The sequence below is a fragment of the Salvelinus namaycush genome, chromosome 7 (genome assembly GCF_016432855.1).
Source record: "Salvelinus namaycush isolate Seneca chromosome 7, SaNama_1.0, whole genome shotgun sequence".
Lineage (NCBI taxonomy): Eukaryota > Metazoa > Chordata > Actinopteri > Salmoniformes > Salmonidae > Salvelinus > Salvelinus namaycush.
The window spans coordinates 11,714,236-11,732,268 of NC_052313.1; the positions used below are offsets into that span (position 1 = coordinate 11,714,236).

The following is an 18,033-nucleotide window of genomic DNA, read 5'->3' on the forward strand; positions in this document are numbered from 1 at the left end:
GGGATGGAGTGAGAGAAGGACAGAGAGAGCTAGAGTGATGGAGATAGCGAAGGACAGAAAGAGAGCTAGAGGGATAGAGAGAGAGAACAGAGAGAGAACAGAGAGAGAGCTAGAGGGATGGAGAGAGAGAACAGAGAAAGAGCTAGAGGGATGGAGAGAGAGAAGGACAGAGAGAGAGCTCAAGGGATGGAGAGAGAGGACAGAGAGAGCTAGAGGGATGGAGAGAGAGAAGGACAGAGAGAGAGCTAGAGGGATGGAGACAGAGGACAAAGAGAGAGCTAGAGGGATGGAGAGAGGACACAGAGAGAGAGCTAGAGGGATGGAGAGAGAGGACAGAGAGAGAGAGCTGGAGGGAGAGCTAGAGGGATGGAGTGAGAGAAGGACAGAGAGAGCTAGAGTGATGGAGATAGCGAAGGACAGAAAGAGAGCTAGAGGGATAGAGAGAGAGAACAGAGAGAGAACAGAGAGAGAGCTAGAGGGATGGAGAGAGAGAACAGAGAAAGAGCTAGAGTGATGGAGAGAGGACAGAGAGAGAGCTAGAGTGATGGAGAGAGAAGCACAGAGCGAGAGCTAGAGGGATGGAGAGAGAGGACAGAGAGAGAGCTCAAGGGATGGAGAGAGAGGACAGAGAGAGCTAGAGAGATGGAGAGAGAAAAGGACAGAGAGAGAACTAGAGGGATGGAGAGAGAGAAGGAGAGAGAGAGCTAGAGGGATGGAGAGAGAGGAGAGAGAGAGAGAGCTAGAGGGATGGAGTGAGAGAAGGACAGAGTGAGAGCTCGAGGGATGGAGAGAGGACAGAGCGAAGGACAGAAAGAGAGCTAGAGGGATAAAGAGAGAGAACAGAGAGAGAACAGAGAGAGAGCTAGAGGGATGGAGAGAGAAGCACAGAGAGAGAGCTCGAGGGATGGAGAGAGAGGACAGAGAGAGCTAGAGGGATGGAGAGAGAGGACTGAGAAAGAGCTCGAGGGATGGAGAGAGAGGACAGAGAGAGCTAGAGGGATGGAGAGAGAAGCACAGAGAGAGAGCTCGAGGGATGGAGAGAGGACAGAGAGAGCTAGAGGGATGGAGAGAGAGGACAGAGAAAGAGCTAGAGGGATGGAGAGAGAGGACAGAGAGAGAGCTCGAGGGATGGAGAGAGAGGACAGAGAAAGAGCTAGAGGGATGGAGAGAGAGGACAGAGAGAGAGCTCGAGGGATGGAGAGAGAGGACAGAGAGAGCTAGAGGGATGGAGAGAGAGGACAGAGAAAGAGCTAGAGGGATGGAGAGAGAGGACAGAGAGAACTAGAGGGATGGAGAGAGAGAAGGAGAGAGAGAGCTAGAGGGATGGAGAGAGAGGAGAGAGAGAGAGAGAGCTAGAGGGATGGAGAGAGAGAAGGACAGAGAGATCTAGAGGGATGGAGTGTGTGTGCTTTTACCAAATGGGAGGTTTGAGTTTGAAGAGTTTTTCTGCAGCCTGCGTAGCTTTAGGGATGTCGTCAGCTGACATACTAATGGTGAAGAACGGTAACTAACATCCCATTAATTGTTCGTCTTCTCTAACGAGCCCTTACGACCCAGTAAACTGTTTAACCTTACACCTGGGAGAGAGAGAGAGCAAAAGAGAAAGAGCAAAAGAGAGAGTGAGTGACTAAACAGGAAATTGAGTATTGATCCCTGGGGAACCCCAGTGACACAGTCAAGTTAAGGGTGTAGGGGATAGGTTTACATGTAAGGGTTTACGGGTGTACTACAGTAGTGTAGAGTTCTTATCCATCTTCCTCAGCTCGAATGGAACTCTCAAACTTTTGTCCAGCAACAATGAGCAGAATAGCCAGGTTGACACCAAAGTAGAGAGGTGGCCTCAGTTCAAAACGTTTCCTGTACCTAGAGAGAGAAAAAGAGACAATTTATAGCCTACAAGGCCCCCTTCTTGGGGACAGTGCCTCATGGGACATAGCCACATGGCCCCCTGCTTGCTCGGGCTCCTGGGCTTCAGTCCTGGCAAACCTGTGTGTGTTTGTCTCACCACTGGATGGCATTGTCCCTGTTCTTGGTGTCTTAACAGTCAGATTCGAGGAAGATGTCCTTGCAGATCCGTCCACACAGACAGAACATGTCTGAAACCGGGGGGTCACATGACTTAACACATGTGACATCAAACCTAGAGCTCCCGGTCCCCTTGGCTGTTCCACCTTGAAACATGTTGGTATTACAGACTCAAAACTATCAAAATAAGGAAAGTCGCACACTCCATATATAAACTCCCAGCAATTTAATGGGTATTTACCAACATTTCGGCATCACTGTACCTTCCTCAGGGTAATGTCATGAATACTTGAACCAAATTATGTAGAAAAACAGTGCAATTAGTGCAACCAATGACAATAGTGAGGGGTGTTTACATACACCTTAGCCAACTACATTTCAACTCAGTTTTTACTAGTCCTGACATCTAATCCTAGTAAAAAAATCCCTTTCTTAGGTCATTTAGGATCTCCACTTTATTTTAAGAATGTGAAATGTCAGAATAATAATAGAGAGAATGATTTATTTCAGCTTTTGTTTCTTTCATCACATTCCCAGTGGGCCAGAAGTTTACATACACTCAATTAGTATTTGGTAGCATTGCCTTTAAATTGTTTAATTTGGGTCAAACGTTTCGGGTAGCCTTCCACAAGCTTCCCACAATAAGTTGGGTGAATTTTGGCCCATTCCTCCTGACAGAGCTGGTGTAACTGAGTCAGATTTGTAAGCGTTTCCTCTAAACATAATGATGGTCATTATGGCCAAACAGTTCTATTTTTGTTTCATCAGACCAGAGGACATTTCTCCAAAAGTACAATCTTTGTCCCCATGTGCAGTTGCAAACCGTAGTCTGGCTTTTTAATGGCGGTTTTGGAGCAGTGGCTTCTTCCTTGCTGAGCGGCCTTTCAGGTTATGTCGATATAGGACTCGTTTTACTGTGGATATAGATACTTTAGTACCTGTTTCCTCCAGCATCTTCACAAGGTCCTTTGCTGTTGTTCTGGGATTGATTTGCACTTTTCACACCAAAGTACGTTCATCTCTAGGAGACAGAACGCGTCTCCTTCCTGAGCGGTATGACGGCTGCGTGGTCCCATGGTGTTTATACTTGCATACTATTGTTTGTACAGATGAACGTGGTACCTTCAGGCATTAGGAACATTGCTCCCAAGGATGAACCAATTTTTTTCTGAGGTCTTGGTTAATTTCTTTTGATTTTCCATTGATGTCAAGCAATGAGGCACTGAGTTTGAAGGTAGGCCTTGAAAAACATCTACAGGTACACCTCCAATTGACTCAAATGATGTCAATTAGCCTATCAGAAGCTTCTAAAGCCATGACATAATTTTCTGGAATTTCCCAAGCTGTTTAAAGGCACAGTCAACTTAGTGTATGTAAACTTCTGACCCAGTGGAATTGTGATACAGTGAATTATAAGTGAAATAATCTGTCTGTAAACAATTGTTGGAAAAATTACTTGTGTCATGCACAAAATAGATGTCCTAACCGACTTGCCAAAACTATAGTTTGTTAACAAGAAATTTGTGGAGTGGTTGAAAAACGATTAAACGTTTTAATGACTCCAACCTAAGTGTATGTAAACTTCCGACTTCAATTGTATGTTGATGCTAATATGATGTATAATATTCAATTATGTTTCTATATGATAACAATGGCGTAATATATTTAATATGCCATAAACAATTGTTTTTTTAACAGTTTAACTAATTCATTTTAATTAACTTAATCATTATGACACACCCCTCACTATTGTCTACATAACCTGGTTCAAGTATTCATGACATCACTCTGAGGAAGGCACAGTGATGCCGAAGCGGTGGTAAATACCCATTCAATTGCTGGGAGTTTATATATGGAGTGTGCGACTTTCTTTATTTTGATAGTTTATAGTTTATTTGCCGTTTGTCAGCACCTCCACACAAAATACATTTCCTGGGTGTGCGCCATCTCATGTTTTTAATCTAGTATTACAGACTCAGTCAGGGACTGGTGGAAAATGTCAGAGAAGACACTTGCCAGTTGGTCAGCGCATGCTCTGAGTAAATGTCCTGGTAATCCGTCTGGCCCTGCGGCCTTGTGAATGTTGACCTGTTTAAAGGTCTTACTCACATCAGCTACGGAGAGCGTGATCACACAGTCATCCGGAACAGCTGGTGCTCTCATGCATATTTCAGTGTTACTTCTATGCTCGCTTCGAGGCAAGTAATTTAGCTCGTCTGGTAGGTTTGTGTCACTGGGCAGCTCGCGGCTGTGCTCCCCTTTGTAGTCTGTAATAGTTTGCAAGCCCTTAGTACGATTCAATCTTAGTCCTGTATTGACGCTTTACCTGTTTGATGGTTCGTTGGTGGGTATAGCGGGATTTCATATAAATTTCCGGGTTAGAGTCCCGCTCCTTGAAAGCAGCAGTGCGGATGTTGCCTGTAATCCATGGCTTCTGGTTGGGTATGTACGTATGGTCACTGTGGGGACAACGTCATCGATGCACTTATTGATGAAGCCAGTGACTGATGGGGTGTACTCCTCAATGCCATCGGAGGAATCCCGGAACATATTCCAGTCTGTGCTAGTAAAACAGTCCTGTAGCTTAGCATTTGCTTCATCTGACCACTTTCTTATTGACCGAGTCACTGGTGCTTCCTGCTTTAGTTTTTGCTTGTAAGCAGGAATCAGGAGGATAGAATTATGGTCAGATTTGCCAAACGCTTTGTACGCGTCCCTGTGTGTGGAGTATAGGTGGTCCAGAGGTTTTTTCCTCTCTGGTTGCACCTTTAACATACTGGTAGAGATTAAGTAGAACGGATTTAAGTTTCCCTGCATTAAAGTCCCCGGCCACTAGCAGCGCCGCCTCTGGATGAGTGTTTTCCTGTTCGCTTATGGCCATATACAGCTCATGGAGTGCGGACTTAGTGCCAGCATCGGTCTGCGGTGGTATATAGACAGCTACGAAAAATATAGTTGTAAACTCTCTTGGTAAATAGTGTGGTCTACAGCTTATCATGGGATACTCTACATCAGGGGAGCAAAACCTCAAGACTTCCTTAGGTTTCATGTTACCAGCTGTTGTTTACAAATATACATAGGCCGCTGCTCCTTGTTACCAGAAGCCGCTGTTCTATCCTGCTGAAAAAGCTTACAACGCGCCAGCTGTATGTTAATCATATCGTCGTTCAGCCATGACTCGGTGAAACATAAGATATTACCGTTTTTAATGTCCCTTTGGTAGGACATACATGCTCGTAGTTCGTCTATTTTATTATTGATTGATTGTACGTTGGCTAATAGAACCGATGGTAAAGGTAGATTACCCTCTCGGCGACGGATCCTTACAAGGCACCCGGACCGCCGTCCTCGATATCTCCGTCTTTTCCTCCTGCGAATGATGGGGATGAGGGCCATGTCCGAAGTAAATCCTTCTCGTCCGACTCGTTGAAGAAGAATTCCTCCAGTATGAGGTGAGTAATCGCTGCCCTGATATCTAGAAGCTCTTTTTGGTCATAAGACATGGTGGCAGAAACATTATGTACAAAATAAGTTAACAAATAACGCGAAAAAACATATACAATAGCACAATTGGTTACGGGATCGTAAACCGGTAGCCATCTCCTTCAGCGCCATATATAATCCACTGTCTGTCCTCTGGTCTGACACCCCCAGACAGCCAAGCGGAGTTATGTCCACCGCCTGAGGACATTCTTCAACTGTCGCACACGATCTGCGGCTTTAATCAAAACAACACACACACACACAAAACATGCACACACTACCTGATGAGACAGAGATGGTAACACACTTGTCTACAACACACACAGCAGTTTATACAAGCAAGTGTCTGTGTGTGTCTGTGTGTGTGTGTCCAGCACTCTATGATGTTCAACCAGACTAATTACCTGAATCAACAGAGTAAAGAGCAGTGGAGGGGCACTGGACAAACACACACAAACAATGCACACATGTGGGGTGGCAGGTAGCCTAGTGGTAAGAGCATTGGACAAGTAACCGAAAGGTCGCAAGATTGAATTCCCGAGCCGACAAGGTAAAAATCAGTCGTTCTGCCCCTGAACAAGGCAGTTAAACCCACTGTTCCTAGGCCGTCAATGAAAATAAGAATTTGTTATTAACTGACTTGCCTAGTTAAATAAAAGTAAAATAAAAAATGTGTATGTTTGGGTTGGGTAAGGTAGTCTGAGACAGAGTAACTGATACTGTGGCTCCCCCTACTGGGGGTAGGGTGACAGACAGAAACAGGTTGGTTGAGTTTTTTTAAACTTTTATTAAAATCGGCACACATCCATAATCTTCATCTTTAGAACACTGGAATATAAAAGTCTATTTCACTTTCCTGGAGATATGAAGTCCAGAAACTGTCTTTATGTCATCAGAAACTGTCTTTATGTCATCAGAAACGGTCTTTATGTCATCAGAAATGGTCTTTATGTCATCAGAAATGGTCTTTGTCATCAGAAATGGTCTTTATGTCATCAGAAACGGTCTTTATGTCATCAGAAACGGTCTTTATGTCATCAGAAACGGTCTTTATGTCATCAGAAATGGTCTTTATGTCATCAGAAATGGTCTTTATGTCATCAGAAACGGTCTTTATGTCATCAGAAACGGTCTTTATGTCATCAGAAAGAAAGACATCTAAAACAGGAAGGAAGGCCACAGTGTGGGGTTGCCATAGAAACATTGTATGCTGACACACACACACACACACACACACACACACACACACACACACACACACACACACACACACACACACACACACACACACACACAAACAAACAGCAGGTGAAGGTGTTCCAGGTGTTTTGAGTAGCGTGGTGTCGGACAGAGTACTAGTGAGGCTACGCCCTTGATCCAGAACACTCCAATCAGATAGCAGGAAACAAAAAAATAAGCAAGCCTTTTCAACACAGACAAGAGGGGATTGGGATCGTCTGTCATTGATGTTGATTTCTGGCACAAACTAGTTCATCTGAACCCTGCCCCGGGATGACATCACACTCTGGCTCCAGCGTGAGGTGACGTCATCAATATGCGCCGGGGAGGGTGAAAGGTCATTTAAATAAACTCCTCTTAATCTTCTCCACCTCCATCTGAAAAAGACAAACACCAAATGTAATGTACAGCTAAGATGAAAAATGTAGCAGCGGTAAATGAATGTTGTTTAGCACTAGATGTGTTCACCTGCATAGTGAGGCGGATACTCTTCTCCTCGTCCAGGTCACTGGACAACTGCTTCATCTCCTGCCTGGGACAGAGACACCAGTCACTCACACTATTAAAACACACACACACACACACACACACACACACACACACACACACACACACACACACACACACACACACACACACACACACACACACACACACACCTGTGTTGGCTCTTCAGCAGTTCTACAGAGGCTCTCAGCTCTCTCAGTTGTCCCCTCAGCTCCTCCAGGGTGGGCATCGGCCTGGGCTCAGGGGAGGGGCTTATACATGAAGAGGTGGGTTTTGCGTATGAAGGGGAGGGGCTTATAGGGCGGAGGGCCAGGCTTTCTGTCGACGGTGGGTGAAGGACAGCAGGCTTGGGTGTCAGCACACCCTTACTGTCAGGTACCTGTGGAGTATGGCACAAATCAGGATTCATGAGTTAGCCAGCTAACTTACTTAAATGTTTGGAAATAACTTCCCATTTGTTAGGAAGATATGCTTGAAATGGGCATGGATTGATTCTATTGTTTCCATCAGCAACTCATACACAGGTCTAGGTTCATTAATAAACCAGAAATCCTTTTAATTTTTCGCAGGCCAACTTGATGATCCAGGAATACACAAACACACACAATATACTACACACAATACACTCTGATTCACTGCTAAAATATAACTCAACACATTTAAATTCAACAAATTCTTACAGTGATGGTGGGAAGTGCTTTCCTCTTAGAGACATTTACTGGTCTAGGACACAAGGAGTCCTGCAGTTTCTCCTTTTCTCTGTCCTTCCCCCTTCTCTGCTCCTCCACCGGAGGAGAGTCCAGCAGGTCAATACTGGACAGAGAAGACTGAGAGAGAGGAGAGAGGTGTCATCAAGACATGTTAAAGAAAAGAATGTGTGTGTGTGCGTACACTTACTGTGCTGATGATCAGGGAGCGTGGTCTGCGGACGAGGACTCTTGGTCGCATTGCGGTGGGATGGCTTAGTTTCTCTGTAGACAAGACTAGCGAGTCCAAATAAACCACATCTACACACAGACATACATTATATTGTTAATCCACAGGAACACATAAGATCTTACCAGAGAACAGGCACAAACAAACACACAGTTCCCTGACCAATATGAAGGCTAGGGCAGCTAACTCCTCACATATGGACAGAGACAGAGAGAGAGAGAGAGAGAACTGAGGATCTTCATTCATATTCAAACCTCTCTGTCTCTTAAGTCAGCCAACTCCCTACTCTGATTGGACTAGTGTCCTGTCACATAACTGTCAAACTGCCCAGGTCTGCCCTTTGTCCTCTCAGTCAAACTCACCAACGTCTTTTGACATGTCAGAGGCAGGATCTGGAGTCCCACTCTCAGACGTAGGGCTCTCACACCTGAACAGGCAGACCAGTTGACAACTTTAGTGTGTGTGTGTGTGTGTGTGTGTGTGTGTGTGTGTGTGTGTGTGTGTGTGTGTGTGTGTACTGACGGTACAGAAGGAGGTCTCTCAGGTCTGTCTGGGCCTCGGGGAGGGAGGTGGGAGGAGCTTGTCTTTGGTGGGCGGGGCTTTTTTGGAGGGATGGACGGAAGGGCGGGCTTAGGGATCTCTCCATTCTTCACCTCCTCACCTACACACATACACATACACATATATGGACGGGATAAGTGGGGATGTCACACGCGCACGCGTACACACGCACACAGTGTAGAGGCGAGGTGTGAGCCAGCTGAAGAGGCGAAGAGAGTTAAGGCAGGCAGGCTGAATAGGGCCATATAGGGTAGTAGTCAGGCTGCAGCAAGCCAAAGCAGGTATTGTAGATGATTGTGGAATAGTGTAGTATAGTAATGGTAGTAGTAGTAGTATAGTAGTAGTAGTAGTAGTACCTCTGTTGTCATCAGATCTGAGGCAGAGTTAGTAGCTTTTTTATAGTATTACTGTAGTAGTACTGTAGTACCTTTGTTGTCGTCAGGTGGTCTGTGAGGCACGTGCTCTGGGCGCTCCGGGGGTACCTTCCTGACCTCTGACCTTTTCTCTACAAGTCACATAGGGGTCAGCGGTCAACTGAGGGTGACATTACTGACACTCTTCCCTATAGATATCTCTATCTTTGGTTCTCTCCCTGTTTAATTATCACCATTTGGTTCTCTGCCTGTTTAATTATCACCATTTGGTTCTCTGCCTGTTTAATTATCACCATTTGGTTCTCTGCCTGTTTAATTATCACCATTGCTCCTAGTTTCTATCTCTCTCCCTTACACACAATAACACAAAACAGAGAAGAGCAGAGATGGAGATAGAGAGATGATTGATGATTGAGACACGCACAAAACGGTACCAGTGGCTGAGCAGAGAAGAGCAGAGAGGAGAGATAGAGGATTGTGATAAAGGAGCAGTAAAGTGAAGAAAAATAGTGGGATTACCTGTGGAGAGAGGAGATGGGGGGATTACCTGTGGAGAGAGGAGATGGGGGGATTACCTGTGGAGAGAGGAGATGGGGGGATTACCTGTGGAGAGAGGAGATGGGGGGATTACCTGTGGAGAGAGGAGATGGGGGGATTACCTGTGGAGAGAGGAAATGGGGGGATTACCTGTGGAGAGAGGAGATGGGGGATTACTGTGGAGAGAGGAGATGGGGGATTACCTGTGGAGAGAGGAGATGGGGGATTACCTGTGGAGAGAGGAGATGGGGGATTACCTGTGGAGAGAGGAGATGGGGGATTACCTGTGGAGAGAGGAGATGGGGGGATTACCTGTGGAGAGAGGAGATGGGGGGATTACCTGTGGAGAGAGGAGATGGGGGGATTACCTGTGGAGAGAGGAGATGGGGGGATTACCTGTGGAGAGAGGAGATGGGGGGATTACCTGTGGAGAGAGGAGATGGGGGGATTACCTGTGGAGAGAGGAAATGGGGGGATTACCTGTGGAGAGAGGAGATGGGGGATTACCTGTGGAGAGAGGAGATGGGGGATTACCTGTGGAGAGAGGAAATGGGGGGATTACCTGTGGAGAGAGGAGATGGGGGGATTACCTGTGGAGAGAGGAGATGGGGGATTACTGTGGAGAGAGGAGATTACCTGTGGAGAGAGGAGATGGGGGATTACTGTGGAGATGGAAGATTACCTGTGGAGAGAGGAGATGGGGGATTACCTGTGGAGAGAGGAGATGGGGGGATTACCTGTGGAGAGAGGAGATGGGGGGATTACCTGTGGAGAGAGGAGATGGGGGGATTACCTGTGGAGAGAGGAGATGGGGGGATTACCTGTGGAGAGAGGAGATGGGATTGAGAGGAGATGGGGATTACCTGTGGAGAGAGGAGATGGGGGGATTGGGGGGATTACCTGTGGAGAGAGGAAATGGGGGGATTACCTGTGGAGAGAGGAGATGGGGGATTACCTGTGGAGAGAGGAAATTGGGGGATTACCTGTGGAGAGAGGAGATGGGGGGATTACCTGTGGAGAGAGGAGATGGGGGATTACTGTGGAGAGAGGAGATTACCTGTGGAGAGAGGAGATGGGGGATTACTGTGGAGAGAGGAGATGGAAGATTACCTGTGGAGAGAGGAGATGGGGGATTACCTGTGGAGAGAGGAGATGGGGGATTACTGTGGAGAGAGGAGATGGAAGATTACCTGTGGAGAGAGGAGATTACCTGTGGAGAGGGGAGATGGGGGGATTACCTGTGGAGAGAGGAGATTACCTGTGGAGATGAGATTACCTGTGGAGAGGGGAGATGGGGGGATTACCTGTGGAGAGAGGAGATGGGGGATTACCTGTGGAGAGAGGAGATGGGGGATTACCTGTGGAGAGAGGAGATGGGGGATTACCTGTGGAGAGAGGAGATGGGGGATTACCTGTGGAGAGAGGAGATGGGGGATTACTGTGGAGAGAGGAGATGGAAGATTATCTGTGGAGAGAGGAGATTACCTGTGGAGAGATGAGATTACCTGTGGAGAGATGAGATTACCTGTGGAGAGATGAGATTACCTGTGGAGAGAGGAGATGGGGGATTACCTGTGGAGAGAGGAGATGGGGGATTACCTGTGGAGAGAGGAGATGGGGGATTACCTGTGGAGAGAGATTACCTGTGGAGAGATGAGATTACCTGTGGAGAGAGGAGATGGGGGATTGCCTGTGGAGAGAGGAGATGGGGGATTACCTGTGGAGAGAGGAGATGGGGGATTACTGTGGAGAGAGGAGATGGAAGATTATCTGTGGAGAGAGGAGATGGGGGATTACCTGTGGAGAGAGGAGATTACCTGTGGAGAGATGAGATTACCTGTGGAGAGATGAGATTACCTGTGGAGAGATGAGATTACCTGTGGAGAGAGGAGATGGGGGATTACCTGTGGAGAGAGGAGATGGGGGATTACCTGTGGAGAGAGGAGATGGGGGATTACTTGTGGAGAGAGGAGATGGGGGATTACCTGTGGAGAGAGGAGATGGGGGATTACTGTGGAGAGAGGAGATGGAAGATTACCTGTGGAGAGAGGAGATGGGGGATTACCTGTGGAGAGAGATTACCTGTGGAGAGATGAGATTACCTGTGGAGAGAGGAGATGGGGGATTGCCTGTGGAGAGAGGAGATGGGGGATTACCTGTGGTGTGTTTACCCGAAGGGACGCTGGGGGGAGGCGGCTTCTTTGGTCTCTGCAAACGCACACAAAGAAACACTAAGTGATTTTGCTCTCATGAAATGTCATTCGTTGAACACTATAATAACAATAAAAAAATCTAATGATATTTGTGCGTCTTACCTCTTTCTCCACATCAGGTATTAACAACTTGACAAAGTTATCAGGGAAGACTCCCTTTCTCCCCCCTATCTCCCCCATCCACCACCCCGCGTCAGCACAGTCCTACAACACACAGAATCCACATACACAGGTTAAACACACTAGGCTTGGGCGGTATACCGTATAAACTCTATACCGGGGTATTTGGAAACAGCCACGGGATGGGTTTCAATACCGTTGAAACTATTTTCAATCATTTGAATATTTGTAGCTACTTTAAGTAAATACCTGCAGTCAACTTGTGCAATACATTAGGAGATAAAGCAGATCACATTCTTCATTTCACCTGTCACATTATTTTACATTAGGAAGCTTAACGTAGTTCCCCACAACAGTTGAGCCAGTCACATGTTTGTGAGTCCAGCTGTTTATTGACAGGGGTCACGGTTTATATTGAAAGTGAAGTGTTTTTTTTGCTACAATAGAGTGATCAGGGACGTGCAACTATAGTTTTCCTTCCCAGAAAATACATCAGTGCACCACATTCGGCAGAAAACAGCTTTATTGTCATCAGATGACTACAGAAGTGCGACGCTAATTGGCTGCCAGCCACACAAGTAAATGAGCTTACAATGAAAAAGCAAGGTATTTCTTTGCAAAAAATGATGCATGGCCATCATATTTCTAATGTTTATCATATAAAGAATGTAACCAGCTACATTTCCTAATGTTTCGCTTAAAGTTAATATTGCATTTTACCGAAGAAAAATAGGCTGGCTACACCAAGAAAAGTACCAGAGAAAAGTAGCTCCACATCAGTCATAGGCTGTCTGCTGATAGAATGCCCGTTCGTGAATTCTCATCCGAGTGGAGAAGCGCAACTGAAGCAAAAAATTAAGTTAGATCTGCGTTTACTAAACGCAGCAATATATTTCTTATGCATTTTATCTTTTTCGTTTATTTTCATTTGCGCTCGTTAGCATATTTAGCTAGCAGCCTCCATGGAAATTCACCTATAGTTGTGCTAATTTTGTTACCATTCTGGTAAAAGATGCCCAATTGGCTTTTTGGCGCCCCCTCGTGTACCAAACGGGTAATACAGCCAATCCCAACGTGAGAGAAGGACAGTCTGGATGCAACCCAAGCATAATACACACCGGGGTTGGGGTCAATTAAAATGCCATTTTAAATTGCAATTACATTTTTGAATTCACTCATGACGGGGAGCATTTATGTTGAATACAAAACAATCTTCCAGCTATGGAATTGTAATGTTTGAATTTAATTGGATTTGCCATATATTTTTCAACTGTGCTGTGATGCTTCACAAAAGTACTGAACCTTTCTATTCTCATAGCTTCTACAGATTGTTTTTGCTAAAATAATTATTATATTATTCATTGATTGACTGTGTCTTTTCAAATCACCCAATATTGCTATCTGCAGCGTTAGTTCTAGGCAAATGTTGCAATTCTTCAGCCATTCCTGGACCTGTGACCAAAAATGAGCTACATATGGACAATACCAAAATAAATGATCTAATGACTCTGCCTCCTCACAGCAGAATCTGCAGAGCTGGGAAGATTGTATTCCCCATATATATAACATTCTATTGGTTGCAAGAATTTTGTATAGTAATTTAAATTGAAACATTTGAAGTTTTGAATCTGGTGTTGTTTTGCGTATCAATTCATAAACCATGTGCCATGGAATGGGTACATCGAAAATCTCTTCCCAACTATTTTGCAATTTATATGGCACAGCTGTCAGTTTTTTGGTCCTTAAATGAAATTGGAATATGTTTTTATTTATCACACTTTTTTAACCATTTATGTTCTTTAATGCAGGGCCGACAGACAAGTGTCTTACTTTTTTACGCTTCTACTTGCCTCTTCCATTTTTGTGGTAATGCTGCAATTAGTTGGTTATAATTTTGGGTAGAGCAGACATTTCCATATGTCTGGGTTAGCTGCATGTGTGACATAACTCTACCAGTCCTATTTATGATATCATTCACAAAAATTATACCTTTTTAAAAATGTATATTTATATAGTATATTTGAGTTTAACCACAATATTTGTTCTATTATTTGTTCTGTCTTTTCAGGTGGATTAAACTGAAATTGCAACCAACTTTCTATGGCTTGTTTAAAAACTAACAATATTTTGGAGATTATTTCCTTTTCAAACAACCGAAAGTGAGCAGGTGTAATCTGGATAAAGGGGAAAAGGCCATTCTTGAACATGGGATGAGACATTCCTACCAATTTACTAGAGAACCAGTTTGGATTTAAGTATAACTTTTGTATGACTGATGCCTTTAGTGAGAGGTCTAATGCTTTAATATTTTATAATTTCATATTCGTTATATAAATAGGCCCTTTAAATCTTGTCTGGCTTGCCATTCCAAATAAAATGGAATATTTTTTGTTCATATAATTTAAAAAGCAGGTCACAGGCAAAACCATAAGCAAATAGGTAAACTGTGATATGACTAAAGAGTTGATCAGGGTGATTTTTCCACAAATAAACAGATATTTTCCTTTCCATGGTAGCAAGACCTTATCTATTTTTGCTAACTTTCTATAAACATTTATTGGAGTGAGATCATTTCTTTCTTTTGGGATTTGTATACCGAGTATGTCCACATCTCCGTCAGACCATTTAATTGGTAAACTACACGGTAATGTAAAATTTGCATTTTTTTGTGATCCAATACGTAATATCACTTATCATAATTTGGTTTTAATCCAGAGAGGATAGCAAAAGTATCTAGATCCTCTATGAGGCCGTGGAGAGATTCTAATTGTGGTTTAAAAAGAAAACATGAATCATCAGCGTACAATGACACCTTAGTTTTTAAGCCACGGATTTCAAATCCCTTAATATTATTGTTGGATCTAATTTTAACAGCTAACATTTCGATGGCAAAAATAAATAGATATGCCGATAGTGGACAACCTTGTTTTACTCCTCTAGATAGTTTAAAACTTTCTGAGATGTAGCCATTATTTACTATTTTACACCTAGGGTTACTATACATAACTTTAGCCCATTTTATAAAGAGATTCCCCAAAATTGAAATATTCTAGGCATTTATATATGAACTCCAGTCGTACTTTATCAAAAGCCTTTTCAAAATCAGCTATGAAAACCAGGCCTAGTGTCCCCGATATTACATAGTATTCTATTGTTTCCAGTACTTGTCTTATATTATCTCCAATGTACCGTACATGTAAATAACCTGTCTGATTAGGATGAATAATATCTGACAATACTTTTTAAATTCTATGCACCAAGCATTTTGCTAGGATTTTTGCATCACAACACTGAAGTGTAAGAGGCCTCCACTTTTTTAAATGGACTGGATCTTTACATATACCACTTGGCTCCTGTTTCAGTAATAATGATATCAGACCTTTGCCCATGGGAGAAGTATATTTCGCCCCCCCAGTCCTTTTTCCACAAAACTTAATCTAAAACTGTTGAATGAGTTTCCTGTAAACAATAGATATTATATTCCTTCTCTTTTGGCCAGGTAAATACTGATCGTCTTTTCTTATTATCTGCTAGGCCATTACAATTGTAACTGGCTATACTTATTTCAACACTTAACAAACTGAGACACAACTTTCAATTCTATTTATCAAAATATATGTTTGTAAACGTACCATAAAAAGTAACATGATGTTTTCTGTACCATGATATTTGCATTGCTACTAAGTAAACCTCCAATTGGTCCCCACCATTCCACCCACTAAAAGCCCTCCTCATCCCGAGTTGGGTTGTCATCCCAATGGCCGGCAGACCACCCTCGACCCCCCGTATCCCATAGCCCTGAAGAGACTGGGATCCATCCTTTGAAAAGTGCACACAGTGCCATTTACTGAATTGAAGTAGATCAACTGCCAAATGCATTTCCATCGCCCTCACCTCGATGTGTACTATATATAGCCATCAACAACAACAAAAACATTTTTAAATCCTGTTTCTTATTTTCCATAATTAGTTATCAATATTTGTAGTAATGTAGGCAATTTATGCAAATGATTTTACCTCTCACCAGTCTCGCCATTACCAAAATTACATTATTGCAAGCAATTATTATATTAGCAAACAATTATTGTGAATCAACTCTTAATGATCGGCTATGAAAAGCCAACTGACATTTATTCCTGATTATTATTTGACCATGCTTGTCATTTATGAACATTTTGAACATCTTGGCTCTCTCTAATTCTCTCCTTCTCTCTTTCTTTCTCTCTCTCGGAGGAACTGAGCCCTAGGACCATACGTCAGGACTACCGGGCATGATGACTCCTTGCTGTCCCCAGTCCACCTGGCCTTGCTGCTGTCCCAGTTTCAACTGTTCTGCCTGCGGTTATGGAACCCCTACCTGTCCCAGACCTGCTGTTTTCAACTCTTAATTATCGGCTATGAAAAGCCAACTGACATTTATTCCTGATTATTATTTGACCATGCTTGTCATTTATGAACATTTTGAACATCTTGGCCATGTTCTGTTATAATCTCCACCCGGCACAGCCAGAAGAGGACTGGCCACCCCTCATAGCCTGGTTCCTCTCTAGGTTTCTTCCTAGGTTTTGGCCTTTCTAGGGAGTTTTTCCTAGCCACCGTGCTTCTACACCTGCATTGCTTGCTGTTTGGGGTTTTAGGCTGGGTTTCTGTACAGCACTTCGAGATATTAGCTGATGTACGAAGGGCTATATAAAATAAACTTGATTGATTGATTGAATCATCCTATATTGTCCCTAACATCTTTTACTCCTTCGCAACAGTTGTGGGATACGCACATACACCCACACACACTCAACCCTTTCCCCCTCACATAACCATAAGCTCACATTCTCAACAGTTCCATCATCCCAGAGCCCAACTCAAGAAAGGTCTTGATTTATGAATGCATATACAGTTGCATGAGAAGGCCTGCAAGACTGTGCAAAAAAATGGGCAGAAATGGGGAGATGTTATTAACCATTGTCACGTCCAAGATGATGGAGGTCAAATGTACCCCTTTCCCTGAAACACGGTCCCCCGTGATAGGACAATAAATAAATTAAATGTATAATTTATTTTAAAATGCTGTTCCACCATGATAGGACAATAAATAAATAAGACGTATAATTCATTACAAAAAGTATATCCATCATCTGAACAACATTGAAAGCTCTCACACCCCCGCTCACAGCAATACATTGATTCTGGGATATGCAACAATTTCCTTTCTCACTCAACGCCACACATCAACAAAAAAACACACACCATCCACACATACTGTGCCCTCTGTTTACTGAGTTTTTATCTCCACCATGTTGAATTAGTGCTTTTGTGTTTCAATTAGTTATATTTGAAAATATATAGAAAAGCTATATTTTCTGTTGTATTATTACAATCCATAACCGGGCTAGAATTGTGTTTCATTATTTTCCTCGTCTATAAGAACTTTGTAATTTCCGTTCTGCAATTTCCTTTGGGAACTGGTCGTTCAGGTGAGGACACGACAGTTCACCTGACACAAGACTGAATCCAAACATTACACTGTTGATTGTATGATCATTTTACATTTACTGTACTTTTTGCTGCATTTGCTGATAAAGAAATCTGAAAATATTCTGGATATATTCAGTAACATGATAAGAATATTCTTGGTATATTTGGGGTAGGTGCAACATACGACGAAAAACTGGTGTCTCCAAGTGGTCACACACCTCTCCAAAGTGTGCACAGTTATTTAGTCATTTCAATGCACTTTTATGACTCAAAGAAGAGTCTTCAACTATAAGGTGCTTTTTTAAAGTTCTCCTAGCTGTGCCATTGAGGAACTAGAGCAAGCACACCTTGGAGTTGTTTTGTTGGAACACAGTCCTGCAATCACACAATTAGTGTTGTTTACCCAATCCAAAAACAGTCCATTAGAATTCGCAATCTGGGTCAGGTGGGCATCATTTGAAGGTGTGCTCTATTGCCAACATGACTAGCTAAGTTATAAAATATAATATGACATGTAGTCTTTGGTGCGTATAGAAAGGTGTGTTTTCAGCTCTTTATAGGCTCCT

The 18,033-nt window shown here is 43.5% G+C and overlaps 1 protein-coding gene across 2 annotated transcripts in view; it reads right to left on the reverse strand.

The window, feature by feature from the left end:
• Window positions 1-6,281: 6,281 nt before the first annotated feature.
• The window catches only part of LOC120050962 (SH3 domain-containing kinase-binding protein 1-like), a 51,962-nt gene continuing 40,210 nt past the window's right edge, over window positions 6,282-18,033 (reverse strand). For both annotated transcript variants that reach the window (XM_038997512.1, XM_038997511.1), the window contains 10 exons: window positions 11,978-12,079; window positions 11,819-11,870; window positions 9,179-9,256; window positions 8,713-8,851; window positions 8,553-8,617; window positions 8,152-8,261; window positions 7,935-8,081; window positions 7,407-7,633; window positions 7,216-7,279; window positions 6,282-7,124 (listed from right to left, as the gene is read on the reverse strand). In XM_038997512.1, the coding sequence (XP_038853440.1) occupies window positions 7,086-7,124; window positions 7,216-7,279; window positions 7,407-7,633; window positions 7,935-8,081; window positions 8,152-8,261; window positions 8,553-8,617; window positions 8,713-8,851; window positions 9,179-9,256; window positions 11,819-11,870; window positions 11,978-12,079 (1,023 nt within the window). In that variant the 3' untranslated portion in view covers window positions 6,282-7,085. The remainder of the gene's footprint in view (window positions 7,125-7,215; window positions 7,280-7,406; window positions 7,634-7,934; window positions 8,082-8,151; window positions 8,262-8,552; window positions 8,618-8,712; window positions 8,852-9,178; window positions 9,257-11,818; window positions 11,871-11,977; window positions 12,080-18,033) is intronic.